The sequence below is a fragment of the Scatophagus argus genome, chromosome 3 (assembly GCF_020382885.2).
Source record: "Scatophagus argus isolate fScaArg1 chromosome 3, fScaArg1.pri, whole genome shotgun sequence".
Classification (NCBI taxonomy): Eukaryota; Metazoa; Chordata; class Actinopteri; family Scatophagidae; genus Scatophagus; species Scatophagus argus.
The window spans coordinates 24,938,327-24,951,225 of record NC_058495.1 but is presented as its reverse complement, the minus strand read 5'-3'; the positions used below and the strand labels follow the sequence as shown (position 1 = coordinate 24,951,225).

The 12,899-nt window shown below is 44.0% G+C and overlaps 1 protein-coding gene across 3 annotated transcripts in view; it reads left to right on the top strand.

Annotated features, from left to right (window-relative positions):
* The window catches only part of pmepa1 (prostate transmembrane protein, androgen induced 1), a 34,362-nt gene extending 21,688 nt beyond the window's left edge, over nt 1-12,674 (top strand). For 2 of the 3 annotated variants that reach the window (XM_046384990.1, XM_046384991.1), the window contains exons 2-5: nt 2,163-2,317; nt 3,988-4,041; nt 4,134-4,492; nt 5,179-12,674. In XM_046384990.1, coding sequence (XP_046240946.1) covers nt 2,163-2,317; nt 3,988-4,041; nt 4,134-4,492; nt 5,179-5,482 — 872 coding nt within the window. In that variant the 3' untranslated portion in view covers nt 5,483-12,674. The remainder of the gene's footprint in view (nt 1-2,162; nt 2,318-3,987; nt 4,042-4,133; nt 4,493-5,178) is intronic. The other variant, XR_006843039.1, reaches the window with a different exon arrangement.
* Nucleotides 12,675-12,899: the final 225 nt, after the last annotated feature.

Here is a 12,899-nt window from a genome sequence, read left to right as displayed (position 1 = left end):
TCATCTCTCACAGCAGAGAAAGACGAATCTTTGATCAGTCGTCGCCTTTTCTTCTCCGTCTCAATGCGTTTGCGCGTTCAGGACTGATATCGATGCTGACTTGCTGCGGCCGGCAGATGCTGTGAAGATGATGCTTCTCGAGTTGTTTCATTTTGCTCCTTTGAACGTGTGTCCTTCAGGGACGGCAGGGACGTCTTAAACAATTAATCGATTCGTCTGCACATGAAGAAGGAGTTTAAGTTATTTGTCAAGGAAAAAAAGAAAGAGAAGTATGTTAAATATTCTGTTTCAGCCTCTTAAGTCGCGTGGTTTGAACAGTTCACCAGACAAATCAAGCAATACAAAGACGTCTTTTTAGGCTCTGGTAAATTCTGATGAGGGTTGCCAGGTAGTGAAAACCCCTGTGACTTGTGTTGATGCTTTTTATTTCACAATACTGCACTCTTAAATGTTGATCCAAAGCATGAATAATTTCTCTCTTGCTAATAGGCAGTCGACCCTGCAGTTGTAGATGAGAAGTGAAGTGTCCTGCTGGATGAGGATAAACACCAAACAGACAGACTTTCCACAACCTGGCAACCTAAACATTGTTATTAAAGGCTTAAAACTGATCTGTAACATTAATTAAACTGTTATAAAGTGGCGATAAACTTTGAGAAACGTCACCTTACTGTGATACTGGGATACAAAATCCTGGTGAAGCAGCAGCAGTGGATGCTTAAACTCTGAGCTGCACATCATGTTTGTAGAACGTGTGTGTTCTTCCTGCCGCACCTGTGTGTGTTACATAACAATATTTGACTGTTTTATTGATCTCGCGTTCACGTAGTCTGGTCAGCAGCGTTTTCATTGACTTGAGATGAGCTGAACAGGTGAAGTGCAGGTTTGAGGATCATCCAGATCACCTCTGAAATGTGTGAACTTTGTCTGTGTGTTGGTGCTGTGGAGTCGTTAGCTGGTCACAAGGACATAACAAGACTGTGAGAACTGGACCCTGTGTGTGTGTGTGTGTGAGTGTGTGTGTGTGTGAGTGTGTGAGTGTGTGTGTTGTCTGCAGGCTACTTTATGTTCTGCTGTCTGACTCGGCCCTGACCTCTGGCTGCTCCCTGTGGAAAAAAAAAGTGTGAGAAAAATGCTGCATTTGTGTGTGTGTGTGTGTGTGTGTGTGTGTGTGGTGGGGGTGGTGGATGCAGGGGGTGGTGGTGGCGGCTGGAGCAGACTGTCTCTAAACAAAGCTGGGCCTGTCTGTCTGGTGTGGTCTGGCTCTGAGCGTGTCAGACACCCCGACCCCCACATGAGGACTGCATCTCCGTCTCGACTGTCTGAAAACCTTTCATTTCACACACAAACCTCGTTGTTGTGTCGGCGCTGAACAGTTCGGTCGTTTGCAGTCACAGCTTTTATTAAACGGCGGATTTAAGTCACTGTGGGCTCGGTGTGCGTATTCAATTGTTAACTGATTGAGTGATTTCCAAACAAACAGTAAACGCATCAGAACTGAAACAGTGAGTTGAGTTCGATTGATACTCGCCAACAGATAATTTATCTGTAATTGTGAGGCGTGTGTGAAGCAAACATGTCAGCCATCGTCAGGTTCTTCCAGCAGAAAGATTTACTGCTTGCTTTTCTGTCATTTTGAATGGAATATCTGTAGCATGTCAGTCGAACACAACAAGCAGATTTGCAGGTGTCATGATAATGTATTTCAACTGATTGTCAAGTATCGGGTCGCAGTTTGACGTACTGTAGTTTATTCCTCTGTGGCAGACTGCACAAAAGTACATGAAGGAGCCGTACTGTTGCATCGAACGAGGTATTTTTACTACAGTGAATATTTTATCCATATCACGACAAACCTTTGTGGAAGAAAGTCATCACCGAAAACAAACCGCATGTCATTTTATTTCATGTTGTCATGTTGTTGTTCATGTGCAGCACTTCAGTATAGTTGGGGGAACTTGCAGTAATAAGTAATGATAAGAACTTCCCATAATGCAACCTGACAGAATCTTCTCATTGGTCCCTGCCTGCCTCAGTTTGTAAAGCAGTTTTCTGCTAAAACGCCTGCAGAGACGACCCTGATGACATCACTGTGACATCACTGGGGTTTATTTTCTCAGACTTGACCGAACTGACCGTGATGTTTGTTTTTGCTCCCGCAGCCCAGCTGCAGTTCGTCCAGATCCTGGTGATCGTGGTGGTGATGATGGTGATGGTGGTCGTCATCACCTGTCTGCTGAACCACTACCGCCTGTCAGCACGCTCCCTCCTCTCCAGACACGCCCCCACGCGCAGGAGACACCTGCCATTGGCCAGCGTAAGTTTCGTGTCCGTCTCGTGTCTAGACTGTACCTGGAGGTAATTCAGCCACGTTTTACACACCTGATTGGAGCTGATTGCACAAACGAGGGGCTCTTGTTGGAAAAGCTCGGTCGCCCTCTGCGACGAGGCGGGCGGGAAACAGCTGATCGATCACGTGCAGTTTTCTTTTTCTTTTTCTAGAATTTTGCTGATTTCCTCTACCTTTTCTAGCGCGGTGCCTCCAAATGCACGTAGGAATGTTTGTGTTTGTGTAAGCACGGCCGGTGAGGACAGTTTTTAATGAAACACAGAAGAAAAACAAAGTCTGAGGAGCTGCTGAGTTACCCATGTGATCACGGTGATTAATCACCGCCGCAGGCTAACGCTAACACACTGACTCATTTCTTCATTAAGGCTCCCAAAGACTATTTCAAGACGCACACACACACACACACACACACACACACACACACACACACAAGCTGACTTACACCTGAGGCTTCTACAAACATATGACTTCAGTTGTGCTCCCTGAATCACCTGCTACTGAATCACAGTTGTGTGTGTGTGTGTGTGTGTGGCTCCAGTCTACAAGTAAGATATGAGTAAAGGATGAAGCGCATAATGCTGCGCACGCACACACACACTGTTACACAGACACACACACACACACACACACACACACACACACACATAAACACTGTGAGCTCCTGATACGCTCAGGGGAGTCATTGTCCTAGTTAATTTGGATTATCAGACAGACACACTGACACACATACTGTCAGTCAGACACGCAGGCAGACAGACAGGCAGGAAAACTGTCACCAGAGAATGGAAGCCCGCACGAAAGTTGAAAAAGTTCTCTGCAAACACTTCTTACAGACGTAATCAGCCGCTTTTTGTCCTCCCCTCACTGCGAAAAGTCACGTCAAATTATGTGTATTCGGTGTGGTGAAAGCAGTCAGTCCAGGTTTGTTGCTCAATGTGTTAGCAAGTCGGTTACAGATTCATGTCGACTGAAAGTAATTTCCAGGAGCCACCAGTGTCACCCGACAGTCGTTAACTGCATGAAAGTTTATTAATCTACGTGGGAAAATCGGATCACTGGTGCTGCAAGAACCCCCAGTATTTGCCACAATTAAAACACTTTAACAAAGTACGAGTTGCCCAGCACTTAACTATTTAAATATTTAATATTGATAAATTGTCCGGTCCAAGATGTAAAGAAGCTGCAGGTTGAGCAGTTCTCATATGGGCAGCTATACGAGTCACTGAGACTAAACTTGATGAAAATATCTGGACATTTAAGAAGACAGCGCAGCAGTGAGTGTTTGTTGTAGGCCAGTGGAGCCCTCTAGTGGACAGAAATGGAACCACACAACAAAATGCAGCTTGATGAATGTCTGTTGACACGTCGTGATAAAACATAATACAAACAAAACAAAAAACTCGTTCATGCAATAAATATAGATCTGAAATACTACCTTTTAAAATAAGTATCAGCAGTAGTTTTTTCACACAGACTTGAATGCATGCAGTACATGTATAGTACTACAAGGTCTGTTGTTGCCACAGCCGGAGAATGTATTTCACATCTGAATAGTTAACATGAATTGTGATATATTGGGTAAATGAGTTTAAATCAAAGTGAATTTACTTAATAGACCATTTTTCTGTCTCTGTCAGGAGGGAAGTCTGTGGTCTTCTGAGGGCACAGGGACAAACAGTGGCCTGAATGACGTGAGTTCCTCTTTAACCAACACGTAACATCAAACTTTATGAGTCTACAATTTAATGGCACAGCAGTAATTTGGCATCACTCCTCACCACAGCACCAGGTGTATAACCCACGCCCTCCAGACAGAGGGGTCCCCTCATCCTACCTACAGCGGGAGCCTCAGCACGCCCAGTCCCAGCCTCCTCTCCAGTCCCAGCGCTTCCAGCACACGTACGCCCAGAGTCGCTTCCAGCCGACTTACCCCTACCTGCCCCAGAGCCTCATTGATCTTCCCCCCACCATCTGCCTCTCAGACGGGGAGGAACCCCCGCCGTACCAGGGCCCCTGCACCCTGCAGCTTCGAGACCCGGAGCAACAGATGGAGCTGAACCGCGAGTCGGTCCGAGCGCCGCCCAACCGAACAGTGTTCGACTCCCATCCGCTCAACCCATCCAGCTCCTGTCTGCAGGCCAGGTAACAAGAACCAAGCTGTCATTTGTTGTGTAGGTAAGAAATTAGATGAAAATAAACAAAATAAAACCAGCAAAGAAATAACACCAACAAAACCAAAAACCAGTTCACAGAGCAGTTTCAGGCGAGGCATAGTTAAATGTTCCATATAAGGAATAAAAGGCTGCCACACTGCATCAGATTTCATGGTTGATCTCTGCAGTGTGTGCCTTGTTTTTTTATTTTTATTTTTTCTATTTTGAGAAGATGCACTAATCCACCTGCCAAAGGAGTGTAGGTGGTCACACTTTCAATTCAAAAGAATCAGAAGCCTCGCCAAAAGGGCTGAGTAGGCCAGGCTGTCTAACTGTGGTTTTGTCAGGGTACACCAGATGCTCTGAAGGTACACAAATGAGTCCAAGAAAAGGGCGACGCTCTCTTTCTTCGTTTCACTTCTCGTAGACTCACTGGGAAGCCAGAATACACGAAACCGGCAGTGATGTTGGTTTCAGTTACAGCAAAGCAATGCAAAAGTTGTAGCTTTCGCAAGTCAATCGGCAACTTAATGGTTCCAAGGCCATTAGAGAGTACGTTTTTTTTGGGACCATGAACTGATAAATTTAAACCTTCTGGCAAAACACAAGCAAGGCTCCTCAAATGGATACTGCTGCCGTCAGTCTTACTTACCGACCTCGTTGTTTTGCTCCCAGTCTGCAGGCCCCTCCTCCGAGCGTCCACCCTGGCATCAGCGTGTTAGAAGCCCAGGACGCTTTGTCCCGGCAGCAGAAGCAGGGCTCTCGAGTGGAAGGAGCTCCCCCAACCTACAGCGAGGTGATCGGGCACTACTACCACCCGACGTCCCTGAGCCCGAGCCACAATCATCGGACTTCGCAAGCACCCCCGTCCTCGCTCATACACGGTCTGCTCCGACCTCCACCTCAGCAGCAAGGAAGTGTGGACAACAGGAATGCAAGGAATACGAAGGAGAAATCGCAGAAGCCCCAGCAGGTGTGAAAGTACTGCTTCCTTATTCCTAGCCCGTGGGAAAATCAGGATTATGTCTGCTCACCACTTTGGAAGTGGTCAGTGGCGAACAAGGAACAACTTGGACAATGGTAAAATCCACTCTGAATGGTTTAATGGCTGGTTTAGTTGTTGTTGTAGCTGACATGTGGTCACTTTCAGTTCTCCCACTTCTTGGTTCAGGCTAGGACTGTGAAGCATCACACGCTGGCTTTCCATTCAGGTAAGAGCACCTGAAAACTCCTGCATAGCACAGTTACAGGAGAAAATCTGGCACTCCCTGTACCACAGCTTCCGCTACTTCCTGTCTGAGGAGCACTTCAGATGAACCGACGATGATGTCAGAGAAGAGGGCAGGAGGTGCTAAAGGGAAGGGTGGAGACAGAAACCTCCCTCTGCCCCTAACATCACCTCCTCATCCCTCCTCTATTAGACTGATCTCACTACTCTTCACTCATTATAAATATTTACGTGTTCTGTTTGTTTCTCTAGAACCTTTTGTTTGTTTGTTCGTTCGTCTCTTTCGCGCTCACAGGAGAATTCCTATCCACGCAAATGGCGAAATGTTGCAATCTTCTTGGTTCTTCCAGGTTTTCTTGTTTGTTTTCTCGTGATAATCGCCCTCGCTGCTTTGACTCCTCTTAGTTCTGTTACACGTTCGACTGCACAGTCCAGCGTTAGCGGTGGCTCCTGCACCAGGCTTTAGCTGTATCACTGGGACACGTGAGCACGTTAGAGTATAAGGAGTTTAGATTTAGTTAGCTTTGTTAGCTTAAACTAGCTTACCAGTTGTAGCACAGTGCTAAAAGTCCTTGAGCTAAACGTTTTGCCTTAAATCGACCAACCGATGCAGGAGTTGTTGCTAAAATCCTTTTATTTTTTTTTTTACTTTATTTTATTCTGAAGAAAGTTTGCACAAAGTTCAAGACTGTTCACCACAGAGAGGAGAAGAGAGAAAACAGAGAAAGTAGGGTTATTTTTCTAAACTTGATAGATTCGTATGAGTAAAGATGTTTTTTTTTGTTTTGTTTTATTTTATATGTTGTCTAGTTGTAGAAAAAGAAACAAACATCTGTAATCTGTTGGGGTGCCAACTTTCACGTTGAACATTTTGCTACATACATGTTGGCATGTATATACGTTACAGAATGAGTGTATATATACACACATGTATGCAAACCGAGAGCGAACTTAAAAAGCACGAATTTAGAGTTATTTATATAATTGCTGAAAAGAATTGCACTATTTTTTAGGATGCGCAGATGGAACGTGTGAGAGAGACTTTTATTGTGAAGGAGCTCCGTCTATTGAGGCGTAAAACTGGTCGAGAGAGACCTGAAGCCGCTCACCAGAGGGTCGGACCAGCTCAGTGCACCGCGTCCAGTATCATGATATCACATCTTGGGGAGATTCTGACTTTGGCTCAGCAGACTCAGATCGACCATTAATGTACCATTGATAAAAAGACAAATAAATCCCTCGTTTATGCAATTATGTCCGAGTCCTGCGAGCCGATCGCGAGTCAGCCTGTGGGCCCAATCATACACTCTGCTCGTGCCTCTCTCTCTTTTTCATCTTATTGGCCGAATCGTTAGCCAATCCCAAAGCTGGCTGTCACTACCTCGACCACACAAGTCAAGCACATACGAGTCTGCTCACGTTAATCGGACTTTGTCTCATGGACGAGCGTCTGAACCAATCAAGACGATGTGTAATGTAACAGTAGAAGAGAGTCGAGTAGAGTAGGACGTAGCAGAGTTAGCTTTTAATCCTCCTGTGTGTTATTTTATTTGAATGTCAGAATTTTCGTTCGTTGGGTGAAAAGAGAGAGAAACATTGCAGATCCAGCGACGCCTAACGTCCCCTTCGCGGTGCGACACTGAGGAGGGAAGCCAGGTTGCCCTACAGGCCCTGAATAAGTGATACGCTGACTCACACACACATATGAAGACCAACATTGTGCATCACACACTTCCAGCTTCTCTCCTACCTTCTCACACTCCCCTCTGGTGAGTCCCTCTCTCTCGATCTCGCAGGCATCTCTGAGCACTTTACCGCACCAGGACTGAGACCACAATCTTCTGTCAGCCAGCGTCGGCCTCGGCTCGCCGCCAGATGATAAAACTTTTAAAAAAAAAAAAAACTACGGTAAAATCCTTTAATTTTATAGGTTATAATTCCCCGACCTTCATTTCCACACTTTTAAAAGATGCAAAGAGTTGTGCTCTGAAACTCTAAATATCCTCCAAGAGGTAAACAAATCATAATCCCGCTGTGCATCAGTGATTCGTTCTTCTGTGCGATCAAGTCCTGATTTCTACAAAACCCATATTACAAGCAAAATAAGTATAAAATATAAAGTTTTCGTTTTTCGATACTGCGGACCCACTTTGGTCGGCTCCAAAAACCGCAGGTTTGATATCCAGCTGGACTAATGGCTGACTCGCTGAAAGATCACATGACCTTGTGTCCCTTTAAAGGTGACTGTTTGTATTTTTGTTTATTTTAAGCCTCCTCTTCCCTCGGTGGATATTTCGGTTTTGGAGCAGAACTCTTTGTGCGCTGAACGCAGCACGAGATGGGTTGTTGCAAACGAGACACGCTGAAGTGTTGAAAAGTGACACAAGTGTTAATAGCAACTCATCTTTTGTCATCCCTTCGAAAGTGTAGAAATGAAGGTAAAACTTTAGCAAAAGTGAAAGATTAGAAAATGCAGTTTGTAGGGTTTTTTCTGAGTTGCTGCTCCTCTGAAGTTTGCCAGACGTTGCGAATTTATATCGATGTGAAGGTACCACGTGCCCAAAAGAAGCCAGCACCCTTTAGCGTCCAGTCTTTATGCAACAGCGCCCTCCACAGGGACCAAACCGAAGTGCAGCCAAAACTCCCAAAGCTAAGTCAGCTTAACTTTGTAGAGGAGAGGAGAGAGTCAAAAGGCCAAAAAAATTGTTGACATTTTATATTCTAATTTGGTGAATCCTTGAATTCTTTATCCTTTCTTTCCTTCTCAAGTGAATCGCAGGTGTCGAAGGACGTACTGCGCACCGTTTATCGCTCCATCAGAGTCACAGAGCTAAGCATGCGTTTTTCCGATCTTTTAAGTTGTTTCCAAAAGAGTCTTCTGAGCGTATGGATAAAAACTAGTCTGCTGTACAACAACAACGACTTTTAACTTGACTGCCAAGTTGTGATGCTGTTTTCTGTCCCAGTCGAAGACCAGAAATGTGACACAACCATTTTTGTTCTGGTTTCTGGAAATGCAGTATCTTCAAATCACAAGTTCTTCAACATCAGTTCACCTTTCAGAAAAACAAATGCTTGCTTCTGTGACCAGACTGACCAAACTTTTAGTGTGTGCACAAATAATAATGATAAAATCATGATGTAAAGAAATGAATCTCTTGACCCAAAGCAGCTAAAGGAGTGACGAGCGGATCAATCAAAGTACGAATCACCTTTGACCTCAGAATGAGATAATGAGCCCAGTCCCGACATCTAGTTTAGATAACTTATTGACCTTTCTTGCCTTTTCCCTTGCACCAGTGTAATGCTTGTGTTTGGACTGGGCTGTTTACTTTTTTAAAATGGTTTGGTTCCCTGCTCTGGAGGGTTTGCAGCGGGTATGAGAAGGCTGGACAGGCTCTGATCAGGGCTTCACCGTAGAAACAAGTGGTAGTTGTAATAATTTACCCATAATTCCTGAGAAGAGTGTAGGATCAATCTCTCGCTTCAGGGAAACCTGCGCTGGCTGACAATTCAAAAAAACAAAAAATAAAAAAGACAGAAGAAGAGGAAGAGGAGGGGAAAACTCCGTCAGAGGCTCACACGTTTACTCATTCACTTTCCATCTTTTCCATCAGACTTGTCCTTCGAAGGCACTTCCTCCTAGTCAGTATGAACAGAACTCTTTTAATAAGCCTGTCCGCATGTCAGGTTTGGCAGACATTTCCTCTAAGGTTCAGCTTAAGTTGAAATCCACACAAAAACTACGCATTCACACATGAAACCAATCAGGTCCGAGCCAGAAATAATCTGCATGTTTGTACAGGACGAACATTTCCCTTTGCTTTAAGCCGGCGTGAAGGCAGACTGGCTTTTCCCAGGGCAGTGTGTGTGTCTGTGTGTGTGTGTGTGTGTGTGTGTGTCCTGCTAATGTACACTGACTTGACCTGGGAAAGACCTACAGCTGTCTAGACAAAACCTAAACACACACACACACACACACACAGAAGGCAGACTAAACAAACTAACCTAAGAACCAGACCTTAGACACACACAGGTGCACTCTCATTCATCTTGTTCTTATTGTGGACCACACAAGATAGTGAAAATATTTATCTCACACACACACACACACACACACACACACACACACACACACTCACACCTCCAGGGTTGCCTCCCTACCTTCTTCTTCTTCTTCCTGTCCAAACGAGCTCTTCCTGTTCCCTAGAGATGCCTGCTGTCCAATGACAGAGCTCCTCTCAGACCATCCCTCGCTGCCATTGGCCGGCTGTTTTTCGGTCTCCTAGGAAACGTTTATCGTTTATTGTCGTTGCTATGTCATACAAGTGTGCCTGCCTGCGCTGAGACATGCAAAAATGTGAGTGGCCATTCTGGGCTGTCAATCACCCCAGGCCACGCCTCCTTACTGTCTCAGATAATGATGATGATTGGATGATGATGATGATGATGATGAGTTGAGGATGATGAAGATAGATGTTTTTGATAGTGATGCCGCAGAGAGTGTTGCAATACACCTACTATTTGCCTTTTTGATAATATTAGTCATATTTTAACGTAGTGTGCTATTTTTTATTATTGTTGTTGTTGTTGTTGTTGTTGTTTATTCACTTGAAAACAAAAAAAGGTCATTTTTCTTTAATCCATCGATCACACAAACCTTTTTTTTTTTGTTAAACCAACTTGGAGAGTGTGAAACTACCTAACACACAAAAGCTGCAGGTCACTGGGAGGACGTGTGAATACAAGAAAATGTTCTTCTGCTTCTAAGTGCCCTTTCCAGTTTAAAGAGCAAATGGTGCGTTTTGTCACGCTGTGATTTCCATACTTCACCATAGCTGAACACGTCGAAGCTCGCTAAACGCGTGCAAGCCGCCACCGTACACTCACATGTGCACTTCATTCAGTCCTGAAGTCATCTTCTTTTTGAGCACATTTTGCTCACGCACTTACGAGTTCAAGTATGCTTCTTTGTGCGTGTAAATGTCGGGTCCCGGTAGCCCAGTTTGTCCGATGCGTCCCTAATCATCACGTCTACTCGTCCGGCCCAGCGTCTACATGTGTGCCTTCTGGTGTCCGGGCTCAGAGGAGACTTCATCCGTCTGTGAAACATGTTCTAGTGCAATGAACCCCTCAGATACTCCAGTGCTGTTGCCTTGAGACACTTGAGATAGCACCAGAACATCAAGACAGCACATGTGCTCATTCCAGGACCTGGATGTATGGAAGCCCATTTATGCCAGGAAAAGGAAGAAACAAAAAAATTGAGAACTAAAAAAAAAAAAAAAAAAAGATTTTTTTTTTCAATGAATAAACTCTTTGTCCAAAATACTCAAAATTATGACTTTGTAAGTGGTTTTAAGATCTATTTTGACAATGTTATGATATTGATTTACGAAGTCACATTTTTTACTTGCAGTATCATCAATTTAAGTGGGTATTTTTCATCATTTCTTTTCCTAGCAGAAATGTGCTTCCATGACAATGAGAAAATATGCCGAATATTTTCACATTCAGCTCACTAGCTGCTTATGCTGCGCTCCACAGATGTCAACAGGTCACAGATTTGGTTATTTTGTGTATTGTTTGCAAAGCATGTCCCTGAACGCATCATATTACCAGAGTTTAGTTGCTAACTTCCTGTGTGAGCATTAGCAGTTGGACAGCTTGTTTCTTCTTCTTGTTCATGTTGAGGTTAAGTAAAGTCAGTAAAGTTCAGCTTCTTGTTGTACTTCTGACATTTAGTGGAACGCAGCATCAGAAGTGGAATTACTGTACAGGATAATGGTTCCAATATGGCCGCCGTGAAAATAAACACAGAATGTTTTTCTGTTTGGTCTACTCAAAGCCTCTGGCCTCCATCACACACACCACAGGCCAGTTCTCTGTACACAGCATCATTTTAGACATTTCCAAAGAAGAAATCATTCTGAACGAGACTCTTGAGTTACACCTGACTTGAACTTTTTTCTCTTTTTTTGTTTTGTTTTCTTTGGGCAAACACTTTCTCGAGTTCCTGTAACACAGTTGTAGAAAAGTATTTTAAGTACGTAAAAAACACATACTTGTGCCTGTTTGGAAGAAGAACTCATTAAGAACTTAAGCGACTGGCGGGAGGCAAAGTGTGTGTTTTAGCTCGTTCTGCGTCGTGTGTTCTTTTCTGCTCACTCTGCTCTTTGAATCAGCGCTGCGTGGCGCATTTCCTCTGACAATGCTGAAGAAAAACACTCTCTTTTGGTTGCAGTATGTATGTGTGCATATTCAAACAAGCGCTTCGATATGTAACGGGACACGGCGGCGCTCTGACGCTTGTCCACCGCGGCGACTTTTGTAGAAGTCTTCCACCTGTTGTTCAGTTTTATCGTGCAAGCATGTAAAATGTGGGACTTGTACAATAAGTCAGTTTTTTTTCTGCTCAGGGTTCCTACACACGGCTGGTCCAGGGACAGTTTGATAAAAGGCCTGATGATCATCGTCTTTGAAGTCTTTTCCATTGGGCTCTCAAGCCAGACATCAGTTTAAATGTGTAGGAACCCTGATCTGTTTCTGTAGAAAAAAATGTTGGGTTTCCCTGAAGTCACATTTGGCACCAGGCTCTTAATTCATCCACTGAAGTGCAGTGGGAGGAAGATGAGCCCAGTGCTGACGGACTGAGGGTTTAAATCCAGTCTGTTATCTGTCACAGCATGGCTCACATACTTATATAGAGGCCTACTTATTCTCAATGATAATAATTGCTTTTGTGTGTATTAAAACAGTTTATTTTAATTTATATTGGATGGTCTGCGTGTTGCAAGGTTTGTTATGTTGTTGTTTTCTTCTTTGTTTGTTACAAACAGAAGACAAATGGTTTATCGTTGTTGTCACAGAACATGGTATGAATCGGACACATTTCAGTTAGCCTTCGATTTAAAATAAAACGAATTAAAAAATTTTATAAATATGTCCCCGTCTCCTCTGGTTATTTCTCCATGCATTTGGTTGTGTGTGAGTGAATCTACTGCACCCATCAGCCTAATATTGTTTGTGCACACTTATGTCTGTATGTTTTCAAGGACCTGCCGATAAACCTTTATTTCTAACGTATTTAGATCTGAGCTAAAGTCAGAAATGTTTCCATCAAACTGGTGAACAGTCTGTGTAATGTCCAGGAGGTGGTGCTCTCCAC